Source organism: Carcharhinus amblyrhynchos, chromosome 24, assembly GCF_965287045.1.
Source record: "Carcharhinus amblyrhynchos chromosome 24, sCarAmb.v2.hapA, whole genome shotgun sequence".
Classification (NCBI taxonomy): Eukaryota; Metazoa; Chordata; class Chondrichthyes; order Carcharhiniformes; family Carcharhinidae; genus Carcharhinus; species Carcharhinus amblyrhynchos.
Window position 1 is genome coordinate 23,652,946 of NC_137347.1, and position 12,880 is coordinate 23,665,825.

The 12,880-nt window shown below is 41.9% G+C and overlaps 1 protein-coding gene across 5 annotated transcripts in view; it reads left to right on the forward strand.

The window, feature by feature from the left end:
• ncmap (non-compact myelin associated protein) overlaps window positions 1-8,101 on the forward strand; it is a 66,900-nt gene extending 58,799 nt beyond the window's left edge. For all 5 annotated transcript variants that reach the window (XM_080211314.1, XM_080211316.1, XM_080211313.1 and 2 more), the window contains exons 3-4: window positions 1,183-1,267; window positions 5,638-8,101. In XM_080211314.1, coding sequence (XP_080067440.1) covers window positions 1,183-1,267; window positions 5,638-5,776 — 224 coding nt within the window. In that variant the 3' untranslated portion in view covers window positions 5,777-8,101. The remainder of the gene's footprint in view (window positions 1-1,182; window positions 1,268-5,637) is intronic.
• The last annotated feature ends 4,779 nt before the right edge of the window (window positions 8,102-12,880 follow it).

A 12,880-nucleotide genomic window follows, 5' to 3' on the forward strand; every position in this document is an offset into this window, starting at 1 on the left:
TGTGACATGCTAACTATTTCCAGCTTTTCTGTTCTACTCCTCATCATGTAACCTGCAGATAGCACAATTAATTAAAATAAGGTAGATGTTAACATTAAATTGAAAAGTCAGAGTTAAATTCAGAATTTGTGCAATTAAGAATTACATAACATATGCAAATGGTACCTTATAATAACTTTAATCATGAAAATCAGCAAAATCATATCAGCAATGAATGATAGTACCCTACAAATGAGAAAGGGGTCTGTCAGAAGCCCATCCTGTTTTCCTAGATCTTTGATAGAGCTATCAAGTTAACCTACCTCACTGTTCTTTTACCAATAGTCCTGAAGATTTTTTTTTCAAGTTAGATTCAATTTGAAAATTTCTATTGAAGCCATTTATTTCAGGTCCTGCATTTCAGATAAAAGGAGCTCACATTGCTAACCGTTATCTTAAAACATGTTAACCGCTATCTTAAAATATTTATCCTCTGGTTACCAACCCTCCTAAGAGCAGCAAACCAAAAAAGTATAAAATCTAAGCTAAAAGCAAAATGCTGGAATCCAGAACCAAAAACAGAAAAGGTTGGAAAATCTCAGCAGATCTGACAACATCTGTGGAGAGAGAACAGAGCCAGTCCTTTGAGTCTGAACGACCCTTCACTCAAAACATTGGTTCTATTCTTTCACCGCGGATATCGTCAGACCTGCTGAGATTTTCCAGCATTTGCTGTTTTTGTTCTGAAGTATAAAATCTAAATTGATCCAAGAGGGACATTACCAGTGCATTGTCACATAGTTATTATTTGTGTGGTCTGAAGTTGTCCTGTTTTTCTCACAGCTTTTCCCACTATTTCACTTTATAAATCTGGTCCAGTGAAAACAAAATTAACAGGCTTTTAAAGTTTTGAAACTGAACAGTGAAAATCCAGATAATATTTACTTACTATTCCTACTTTTAAATGTATAGATAAATATCAGAATCTTCACATGGTTGGCATTGGATTAAAATTAATTAAATTGGCTGCAGTCTTCAACTGGAGTAATAGTTTTGCAAAAAAAGTAACATCTTAATAACTCATTGTAAGTAGGGTGGAGGGAACTGACCCCAGCAGTACTAGCCCCAACTCTTCTGACAAGAACAGATGATATTAATGGAAATGCGAGCACCAGGTTTACTGAATTTTCCTTTGTGTTCCAGGTTCTGGTGCGATCGTAGCTGTCATTGTAATTGGAGTGATTATCATACTCACTGTGGTACTGGTCACTGTCAAGCACTACAACAGGTAATGAAGAAATTGGGAAATGCTATTTTTAGTATTGATCTATCCATTCATTCAATCAAAAGACTCAAATATAAAAGTATTGAGGTACACAAACTGACACACATGCAAGGGAAAATTCTCACTTAAGTGCCAAAAATGTGAGGTAGCCTTGTTTCCCTTATCAATGGGCATAAATACATAGTGAAACCAACCAATCACTGTTATGTATTGTAAACCAATGCATCTCTGAGTAGTGTGTCACATGACTATGTAGTGACATCATCAGAGGCATTTAGGAGACTTTCTTCCATCCTGGGCTGCAAGCAAGTAACACCTATCACAGAGGCACAGTGGTTCGCAGTGCTGCCTCACAACACCAAAGACCTGGGTTCAATTCCCAGCTTGGGTCACTGTCTGCATGGAGTCTATGTGTTCTCCTTGTGTTTGTGTGGGTTTCCTCCAAGTGCTCAGGTTTCCTCCCACAGTCTGAAAGACGTGCCGGTTAGGTGCATTGGCCATGCGAAAATTCTCCAAACAGGCGCTGCTGCGTGGTGACTAGGGAGATTTCACAGTAACTTCATTGCAGTGTTAACGTAAGCCTACTTGTGACAATAAATAAATAAGCTTTAAACTAACAAAACTCCACGAACTGGCTAAGTAACCCACTGTGTGGCAACCTCGTCATTCTTCTATTTATGCTGTTATAGTGAGCTGACCTCTTTATATACAGCAGTCAAAACAAGGAACCCACAAAAACCTGAGATACTTTGTAAAACAATTGCCATAAATTGGACCAAAACATTCAAAACAATTTTTTCAAACTTCCTTTGATAACCATTTCTCTTCTACATGTAGGACAGTCTATTCAACTCAAAATAATATTACCCCTAAGTCTGGGTCTAAATTCTGCTTCAGTCCCCAAGGTGTAATTGTGATCTGGACATTGGGTTTGGTTGTGTTCTAGATCTTATATTGCAAAATAGCACTGGGTGGTGCAATGGGTTAGCCATTGTTCTGGGATCTGCATTCAAATCCCATGGCGAATGAAGAAATAAGAGTCTTCATACTAACTGGAAGGGTCATGTGTGAATAAGTTAGGAGAGTTTTGATCCTGTTTCTACAGAACGAGCATAAAACCGATTCCTGTAAGCTCACCTAGAGAGGTTGCAACAGTGTTTCCCATCCATGGAATCCAAAGCATCCCTATAGGGTTCTGCTTAGTTTTCAGGTTGTTTGAAATTCATGCCTATTTCTCACGATATAATGTTCTTATATTCAATGAACATTAATACTTCATTCATGAAATAGTGCTTTATTTTATTTTCATTTTTGATTTGTATACAGTTGGAGGGGAGGAACTGAAAAGTGTTGTGGTTCCACAGAATTTCATAATGTATTGTAGGTTCCTTAACCAAAACAATGGTTGAACATCACTGGATTACAAGCTAACTGGCACGAGGAAATGGCAAACTGGTGCAGTAGGGTTACCCTTCTGAGGTTAAGATTGAGGGCTATTTGAGATCAATTAGAAGGCATTTTACTTCTTATTTGACTATAATAGTCCTGATCCGCATACGTTTGATGTTAAGGTTTGGTTTTGAAATTGGAAAAATGTATTACCTAGCCTCGAAGAGCTTATTTGTTTACATAAAGATTCACCAAAAAAACACAAAAGTTGCCTTTAAATATAATCATGTTACAAATGCCTGCATAAGGTTTTCCATGATGTGGAGATACCGGTGTTGGACTGAGGTAAACACAGTAAGAAGTCTCACAACACCAGGTTAAAGTCCAACAGGTTTCAAGGTTTTCCATGCATTGTGCCTCGGTCATTATCCCTAAGTCTGGGTCTAAAATTCTGCTTCAATCCCCGAGTTGTAATTGTGATCTGGACACTGAGTTTGGTTGTGTTCTAGACCTTATTGACAAATTTTTTATGTGAAAGCTATATATATGGTGGGAGTAGTCTTGCAGTTACTGCTGTGGAATGACAACACCAAACATTTCCATCACAACCCAAGTTACTAGGCCGAAAATACACTAAGAGCAACTATGAAATACAAGTGACAGCAAAACAGAAAATTCAAAGTGAAATTTGTCTGGCTGTTGCATGTATCATGATGTGGAGATGCCAGCGTTGGACTGGGGTAAACAAGTAACCTTGTGTTGTGACACTTCTTACTATTGCATGTATGACAGTGGGGACAACTGAGCTGGTACTTTGCTGTAACAGTTATAGCTTTGATGAGAACTGCAAATGCATTTTGAGAAGAAAGAGCATGATAGTTCTATTTATAGTCATGTAAATTTCCAAAGATTTTGGAGGTGGAGGAGGGAAGAATAAGACTTGCCTCTTAGCCAAAACTGCAAATTCACTGTGGGAAGTAAGAAGAATTTCTAGAATGTAAATAAAAGAATAAAAGGTTTTTTGAGAAGGAGGAACGCCGTGTTACTTGAATCTTAAACAGTTTTTTTTTAGGTAGTAGATAGTTACTATTATAGTTATATTCCTGCCATGTGGCTGCAGTGTTGGTGGGAGGGGGGAGGTGGATTGTCGGGAGCAGTGATAAGATGTGTGGAGGAAGAGAATGCTAGAAGATAAGTGGAGACCAATGACAAAGTTACTCTAGCTGGGATTGGGAAGTAGAGTTGGAGGGAATGCCATGGGAGGAATAGTTGGTGCAGTGTGAGTGGGACAGGAGGTTAGTAGCAAAAACAAAACATTGGAGTTAAGGAGATCCCAATAACACTTTCTCTAGCTGGAGAGATTGGTGAAGGTGGAGGGGGTGGATTTTGGGATAGTGTATGGGAGGCAGGTGACAGCATTGGGGGGAGGGCATGCCATGGGGTGGGGAAAATGCTTTGGAGTGTTGGAATGGGAATGGCATAGAAAGAAGGGATGAGATGGGATTAATGAGAAGGATGAAAGGAATAGGATGCTGTGATAATCGTAATGATTGGTGATCACCAGGTTAAGACAATAACTATTATTAACTAACTCAAACTATATACAGAATGCTTCAATATGTGTCTTCTGCATTCAGCTCACAGATAGATTCAGATGATAAAAGCCTGTTCTTAGCCCCAGGATTCACACGTTCCTGCCCTATTGGATGATCAGGTCATATGACCCTCCAAACATATGCCTCTTAAAGGAGCCCACTGCTACAGATGGGTTTGGCATGAGAGAGCTGACATAGGAAAGATGGAATGGCATGAGAAGGAGATTTAACAAAGTACTGCTACAATAAAAAGACCAATTTCACCACAAATCTTTGGCAGGTCTTACAGGCTGCATGGTTTGTATGATATTTATAACGTGCTGGCAGTCATAGTTCAGGTTGCATTGGGGTCAACGGTAATCATCAGATAAACCTAGACTGCAGGCCCCACACCACCTGTGTGCAATAATGGGGCAAATTATAAGATGTTTATTAATAGTAATTTCATAGATAGTCACTTTATTTTGAAAAGCAAACATGTTGTATGTTGGAACAGAGGTGAAAGAGGGTAGTAGAGGATTGGGCGGGGTGGGTGGGTGGAGGTAGGCAAAAACTGGACCAAAGACTGTATTGTAATCTGTAAGGCTGGGCCCCAGGGGCTGTGGTAGGCAGTGAGATGGAAGCTGTAGGGGAAAGAACATGGGGGAATATTCTTGTCCCGCCATGGGAATAGTAGCTGGTAGTGAGGGAGTGGTGGGGGGTGCGAGTGGTAGCTCGGTGGCACAGTGTTTAGCACTGCTGCCTCACAGTACCAGGAACCTGGTGCGATCCCCAGCTCAGGTCGTTGTCTGTGTGGAGTGTGCATGTTCTGCCCATATCTGCATGGGTTTCCCCTGGACACTCCAGTTTCCTCCCACAGTCTGAAGGATGTGCTGGTTAGGTGCATTGACCTGAACAGGCGCCGGAATATGGTGACTAGGGGAATTTCACATTAACTTAATTGCAATGTTAATGTAAATCTTACTTGTGACTAATAAATAAACTTTAACTTTAGAATATGAAAGGTCCATTGACCTCAGGCAGGATTTTCCAGTTTTGAAATGAGCGCAGCCGGAAAATCCCCCCCCAGGGAATTTCCAAAGGAAAGGAATAATTATTTTAAAATGATACAAAAAGGGAGTATTTGATAAGGATGCAGAAACAAACAAGTTTTTAAAGTAACATGAAGTCAAAGCAAAAACCAACATGGTTGCCTTGTGTGTCTGTGGTTAATATTTTATGATGCTATCAGTCAACATAGGCTATTGTATTTGTGAGTACCTAGAAATGTATGGACTATAATCATCTATTCCTATATGTTTTACATTCTTGTAGACCCAAACCAATTAATGGTTTATATGTAGACATTACACAAATGTCACAATGCTAACAATTGATGTTATTCTGTAGGCAAAACAGATTGAAAAGGGAACTGGCACCAAAGTCATCAAAACATCTCTCCAGCCCATTTGCAAAGAGCAGTCTAACCACGAGCACACCAATATCACAGATTTCTGGCTCATCGAACATTCCATTGGAAAGGAAATAGTAACAGAACTGCTAATGGCACTGGGACAGAAGCGTGCTTTCACAGGTTGTGAATCTGGACTACTTTGGGCCACAGGAGAGTGAAAGAAATGCCTTGTTAAAATTACCATCTTTATCCACTCTCCGAATGAATGATTATCTCAGAGCTCACTGAGTTACTGGGCTGCACCATGCTTTTTCAGACTGAGGCACTGTGGGAGAGAAAGCAGTTACAACAATGATGGTTATTTCCTGACAGATGCATGGGATCACAGCCCATCATTTTGTTGACTGATGTGTCAAATAAAACTTCATGGTTTTTTTGGACAGCAGATTCTTTCTCACTGGATTAAAATATAGTATGAGAGAAAATCTGAACAAGAAAAGCCAATCCACGTTAATCCTTTTTGTATTCTAACTTTCTTTCTAATATCCAAGTGCGCTTTGAAAAATAGAATGAGTCAGTCTCGATTAACTTTCTGTGTATAATATCCTAAACGTTTAGCATTCTGATTGGAAAGGTACGCATGAATGGAATTGGTAGCACAGAGGAACTGAGAAAGGAATCCAAGGGTCAAAGTGGACACAGTTATCCCACCCACCACGGAATCAGAGCGGGTGAGGGGCGGACAATGGAAATGTCCTTTGACCCCGGGCGGGAATTTCTGGTCTTGGGTCGAGTGAAGCCGTAAAATCCCGACCATCATTTCCCTGATTTTTCTGACTTGATTTCTGTTCTTTTTATTCTTTCCCTGCATTATTAGCACATTGCAAGTTCCATTATAACTTTATCTGTGTTCGCCTAGTTCCATTCATATGTACCTGTGATGTTTTCTTGTTTGGCTATGTGCAATATTTTATATTTATCAGTGTTAAATCTAATTTGCAGTTTTTCCACCCAAATATGTAACCAACGTAAAGACTTTTCAAAATCTTTCAATGCTTTTAATGTTTCCTTTATCTTCCGCCAGTCATTTCAGTATCTGCAAGAGAACAGGAGCCCAAGCACTGAATTCTGTGAGCCACCAGTCTGACGTCCAAGACCTTGGTTTTCAGTTTTCAACCACATTCCTCTCTGGTTCTATTTTCCACATGCATTTGTGTAACTTTTTATTTAATTAGAGGCCTTCTAAATGGAATTTTTTCCAAAACCTTCTGAAAGTGTAAGTAAACTGTGGTCAGGATTCTCCGATGTCATACACCCTGCCATTGCTGCCAGCGAGAATGGAGAATTTGGCAGTCAGCTAAAATTCTGTTTGCTGCAGCAGGACTGGAGAAGCCCAGCCGCGGGCGAAGCCGGAGAATTCCGGCCTATATCAGGGTTTTCCAATACTGACATGACCTGTAATGCCTTCAAAGAAATGAAAATATTAGTCTAGCAGGATGATTGCCTTTTCAATCCATGTTGCCTATTTTTTTAAGTTATTGTTTTTTGGATATAGCTTGTAGTAAGTAGTATAAAATGTTATTAATTAATAATGCTAGGTTAGTGGAAAGATAGTTGCCTAAATCAGATTTGCTGCATCTTTTTTCTGGCAGATTCATAAAGGATAAAAGTGCGGGCATCTCAATTTCTCACAGATGCACCCCTGCCATTAACATATTTTATACTAAGACAAATAATGAAGCAAGTTGTGTTATAACTATTTAATTTGTAGGTTTCATCAAACTGCTGTTTAGTTTAAAAGGCAGCACAGAATCTGTATTCCATGGAAACAATTACGTTATTTTGTTTCCAAATTTAAACTTTTCAATGTTGAGATTTTTGGGTACATTTGCTTCTACAGTTATACAGTCGCTAATTACTTTGTAATTTCTTTTGTCACCCTTGTGATGAGACGTTTCTAACAAGAGTTGGCCACCTATTCTGGCATTGCAAAGGGAAGTAACACAGTCACTGTACAACCTTTTAGATGACTAATTGGAATTGTATAGTTTTTATTTATTGTTTGATGTAAATGCATAGGTTAAAATGAGAGAGTCTTGTATTAGCAGTATCAACGATTATAGATCCTGATCCCTGGCCGCCTTCGGGATATCACTCAAGAAGTGCAGTGCCTTTGAGGAAGACGAATCATTCAAAGACAGAAACAGGGCACACTCAGACTGAATGCAATAACTGGGAAAAAAAACCCCAAGGACATCTTCTTGTTTGAGGAAAGAGAGTCTCAAAAATAAATAAATGTCAAACTTGTTCATAAACTGTAACGACATTTTGTTATATCAAGCCTGACCTTAAAAACATTCGAACTTTACATGAAGTTATGTAGAGAATGTTCATTGTTTACATTCAAAGGATATATTGAAGGATCAAGTTACTTTATTTTGGCAGTAAGCAAAGCTGATTTTCTCATTGCACAACCAATCTTATTATTACAAAATTGCTGAAAGTGAATTGTTCTTCTCTTCGTGCTGTTTCCTGTTCACAAAAAGAACTTAAAATCTGCCTTCACAAGCAAGTTAGTTGATACTATTTGCACCACGGTGAAATGCTACTCGGACAAATGAAACTAAAAATGAAACCATTGCGAAATGCTATTTTGATAGTCATTGTGTACAACTGGCTATTTTGAGACTTAGCGGGTGGGATTTTCCAGCGGCAGAGGCATAGTTCACCATTGGCCACCGATGGGATCTTCCAGTCCTGTCGATGACTGTTGCGTTTTGCACGGCGCGCCTGTCCCAATGCCGGCGAACCCGTCACAGAAAGGGTGTTGCTTTCGGCAGGAATGGGAAATCTCATAGGAAGGTCTATTGATCTTGAGCGGAATTTTCCGGACTTGGGTTGTAAAATTTCGCCCATGAATTTGAGTTCAGAATTAAGGTTGACACTCCAGTGTAGCACTGAGGGAGAGGTGCATTGTTGAAGGTGTCCTCTCCTTGATGTGATAGTAAACTGAGTTCTTACTTTGGGAAAATATATATTGGGTTATTTGATGTCCTCTAGACACCCCAGTGTTTCTCAGCCAAATGATTATAACTAGTTGTATGTAGGACAACATGGCACCTAATTCTGCACACAGAATCATAGTAACGCTACCGTGCAGAAGGAGGCCATTTGGCTCTTTGAATCTGCGCTGACAACAATCCCACCCAGGCCCTATCCTCATAACCCCACATATTTACCCCGCTAATCCCTTTAACCTACACATCCCAGGACACTAAAGGGCAATTTAGCATGGCCAATCAACCTAACCTGCACATCTTTGAAGGAAACTGGAGCACCCAGAGGAAACCCACACACACATGGCGAGAACGTGCCCAGACAAGAGTCCCAAAAATTGTGTAACGGACAGTAGAGAGATAGGCAAATGGCACTGCCTTCCTCTTACCACCAGTCAGATGCCCTGAGCAACAGTCCTCAAACAGCAACACCGGAACAGGTGAACTGGGTCTCCTTTTTGTTGTCGTTGGGTTCCTATGACATGAGAGTAACTCCAACATTGTATGTTCAAAACTTTACCCTTTTGACCATTTTTTAGAAATGGATATCAAATGTTGAACAAGGCAGATGGCTGCTATGAGTCACATGAATACAAAGTTAGTCTGGGAACCATTCCCAGAAGTTACAAGAACAAAACATTTGGGGGGGGGGGGGGCGTTATTCTCCCAAAAATGCTGAATTGGCAAGAAAACTGGCCTAAATCATGACTGTTTATTCAGTTCAACTTCAGAACCAAATCTCCCCACTCTGCGATGCTGAGGCCACAATCATGAATGTCATTAAAAGCTTGGGGCGGGGCCTATTCACGCCGGGGTGTGACAGTTGCAGGCCTCTGCGCATGTGCAGTCGTCCCGATCTGTCCGTCTCTCCATTTGCTGGCCAGCCCGGGACCCCCACAGTGCTGCCCTTCAGCCACCCCTACCCTCACAACCTGACCGTGGCCCCCACAACAATTCCCAGGCCAGCCCCAACTCCACCCCACCCCCCTGTCCTGAAGCACCCTGATGTCCAACCCTCCCCCCCCAGCAACGGCGATTCCCCTATCCCAGCAGTGGCAACTACCACACCTCCCCCACCTCAGCAGAACAGCCCCCGGAAGGCAGACCCCCCCCAGCAGACCACATCCTCCCCACAGCCTATCCCGATTGCTGGCCTCCCTCCAGCCCCAACCGATCACAGTGCAGAGTGTAGTAGGACCCTCCCCACCCCCATCGATCGCCCCCAGGTCCCACCCACAATAGGTACTACCCTTGTCCTTGCCCCCTTGGCACTGCCCGGTGGCCAGTGGGCAGTGCCAAGGTGCCCCCTGGGCAGGGGCACATTGACCCTTGGGCAGTGCTGGGTGTACAGGCTGGCACTGCCAGGGTGCCCATACCCAGGGGGCACCACCCCCCACTGCCCAAACCCCTAGGGGCCCCAATTCCTCCCTTCACTCCAGCAAGGTCTCCTGCTAGTTCCCTGCAAGTGGGGAGCTACTTTAAACCCTACCAAGCGGGAGATGCTATTGGGCCTGGAGAATTCCATGCCAGTCCCAATAATCACATTTAAAGTAAACTTTAAATACATTTTTAGAAGATTTAAATTACTTTCCAGCGAGGTCCCGACTGCGCCTGTCCTCTGGCTGTGGGAGATGCGTATGTGTCTGAAATGCACGTGCAAATCCCGCGAAATGGCTGACTTGCGATTCTCCCATCCCGACATGCCAAAAAACGTGCACGTTGGAATGGGAGAATCACCCCCTTGTTTTCTAAGCTGGGGAACCTCACACCTCATTGTACAAACCCTTTGTAATCACAAGGCCAGGATACTCATACATCAAAACTCATTATACCTGCGAAGCTGCTATCAGATGCGTGTCACACCTCAGACTGTCCAGCCCCATTTCAGAAAGAAACAAATGGGACGTCATTTGCATTTGATAGGCTTATCTTGCTAGCAGAGTCAGTGATTCCACCTAGACTTCCCAACACCAGACCCTCAATATGGATGGTAAATCTTACAACAACTAATGATTGGAACATTATCATTCCTGAAATGGAAGCCAGTTCCAGATATTGGATAAACTTCCTATTTGAGGTCATTATGCTCAATTAACTTACGTGATCAAGCTGAAATCTCTATATCCCTTTATCTGATCTCTATATTCTTTTGGACACTGGTCAATTTGTCAGCTTAGTCAACTTGAAGAAACTCATGCCTCCTCCTCCTCCTCCCTCTTCCAGTGGTTAATCCACTTCTGTGTCATCACTATTCACATTTTCTGTCATGCTTTAGCCCGAGGTGCATGCTTACCACCACAACCATATCTGGAAGCCAGTGGTACACAGAGAATCTCTTGAGTTCAGGATGAAGTTTCAGCACATGCCACACCACTCTCTTTAGTAACTTGAAAGAACTCTGGAAGCACCAAATGTTTCAAAAATCTGCAGAACTTCATTATGAAAAATTAGTTCAGTTGTACCGATTCCTGAGCAGACTTTGTACTCAGTCTCTATATACTGCAGGGTATTATTCTATTCCCGTTTCTAGTTAAATGTTGTCCAAACTGCACAGAGACCAATTATTGCACTGGTCTTATAAGACTCTGGTATTAACTTCTTCTGAAGTAAACGCATGTCACCACAAACATGCAGCTTTATAGGGACATTGTTTTCACCAAAAGCAAACTCTTTATGAGTTTAGAAACATTACATGTGACTATGATACAAATATAATGTACCACACTGAAACATGCATAATGTCACTTGCGTTTGCTACATCATGATGAAGTAAAAGCAAGCATTCTTCTGGTGCCCCTCCCAAACCGATACAGAACAGTTTAGTATTTAAGAGAAAATGCACCATTTAATCTCACTAATGAGTCAAGGGTCAGAATCTACCCATCTGGACTCTAAGTTCTGTGGAAGGCAGGAAAGTGGGAGTTATTCCCTTTGGGGAGAGTGACAGCTTACAATGCACCATCTTGCACTATTCATCTCATGACATGTACATCCATGAGAAGTTTACCGAATCTCGCGGCATGGATGGGCAGGAAGTCACATCCCAACATTCCTCATGCGGTCAAAAGTCTAGGCGCCCAATTTAAACGATACCCAGCCAACCATTCACTCACTTCAAGCCAGGAATTCTAGATTCTGCCGAGACCAGGATGTCACAGACCAGACAATGTATAGCCCCCATTGATTGCCGTCTCAAATATATTCTGCAACTGAACACAACCCTCTGAGATAAAGAAATACTAAGATTCAGAACCATTTGAATGAAAAAAGTGTTTTCTCATAGAATCCCTCCAGTGTCTCAGTTTTAAATGGTCAACGCATTATCCTGAGACAGTGGCCTCTGGTGCTAGATACCCCAGCCAGGGAAACATCATCTCAGCATTTATCTCTCAAACCTTCTAAGAACTGTATATATTTCATTGTGATCACTTCTTACTCTTCTAAATTCCAGAGCATATAGTTGCACTCCAGGACAACCCTATTATCCCAGTGGTCAATGGTGAATCATTGTTGGACTCCCCCTATGGCAAGTACTTCTTCCATCCTTATAAGGAGACAAAATCTGTACACATGTAGGGCGTGATTCAAAGATGTGCGGGTTAGGATGATTTGGCCATGGTAAATTGTCCCTTACTATCAGGGGAATTAACAGGGTAAATACATAGGGTTCCGGGGCTAGGGCCCAGGTGGGATTGTTGTCAGTGGAAGCTTGATGGTTCGAATGGCCTCCTTCTGTACTGTAGGGATTCTGTGATTCTATGATGCATGGACCAGTGACACAGGGCAGAAACCTATGAGAATTTGGTAATGTGTTAGTCCTGGTGAGTAAACGTGCAGTTTTCTCTCCGGATCTTGTCACTTTAAGTGTCAAAGAAAGAAAAGAGTCAGAGGGGTTTGAGCCATCAGTCTGGTGGGGCAGGAATACTTAAAGCCAGGAACCATTTCAACTGTGACCAGGGCACTCTTTTTAAAAGGCGTCTCAATCTCAGAAAATAAATGAATCTCCCCTCAACTCCACCACAGAAGTATCTCTGGTCTTCCCTGCATCTGCTCCTCCTCTACCCCCAATCATCCCCAGCATTGGCCCCTTTACCCTACCCCGATCATCACTGGTATTCGCCCCCTTACCTCCTCACCTTGATCATTACTGGCATCCCCATCGCTCACAGTATCCAACAGCGCC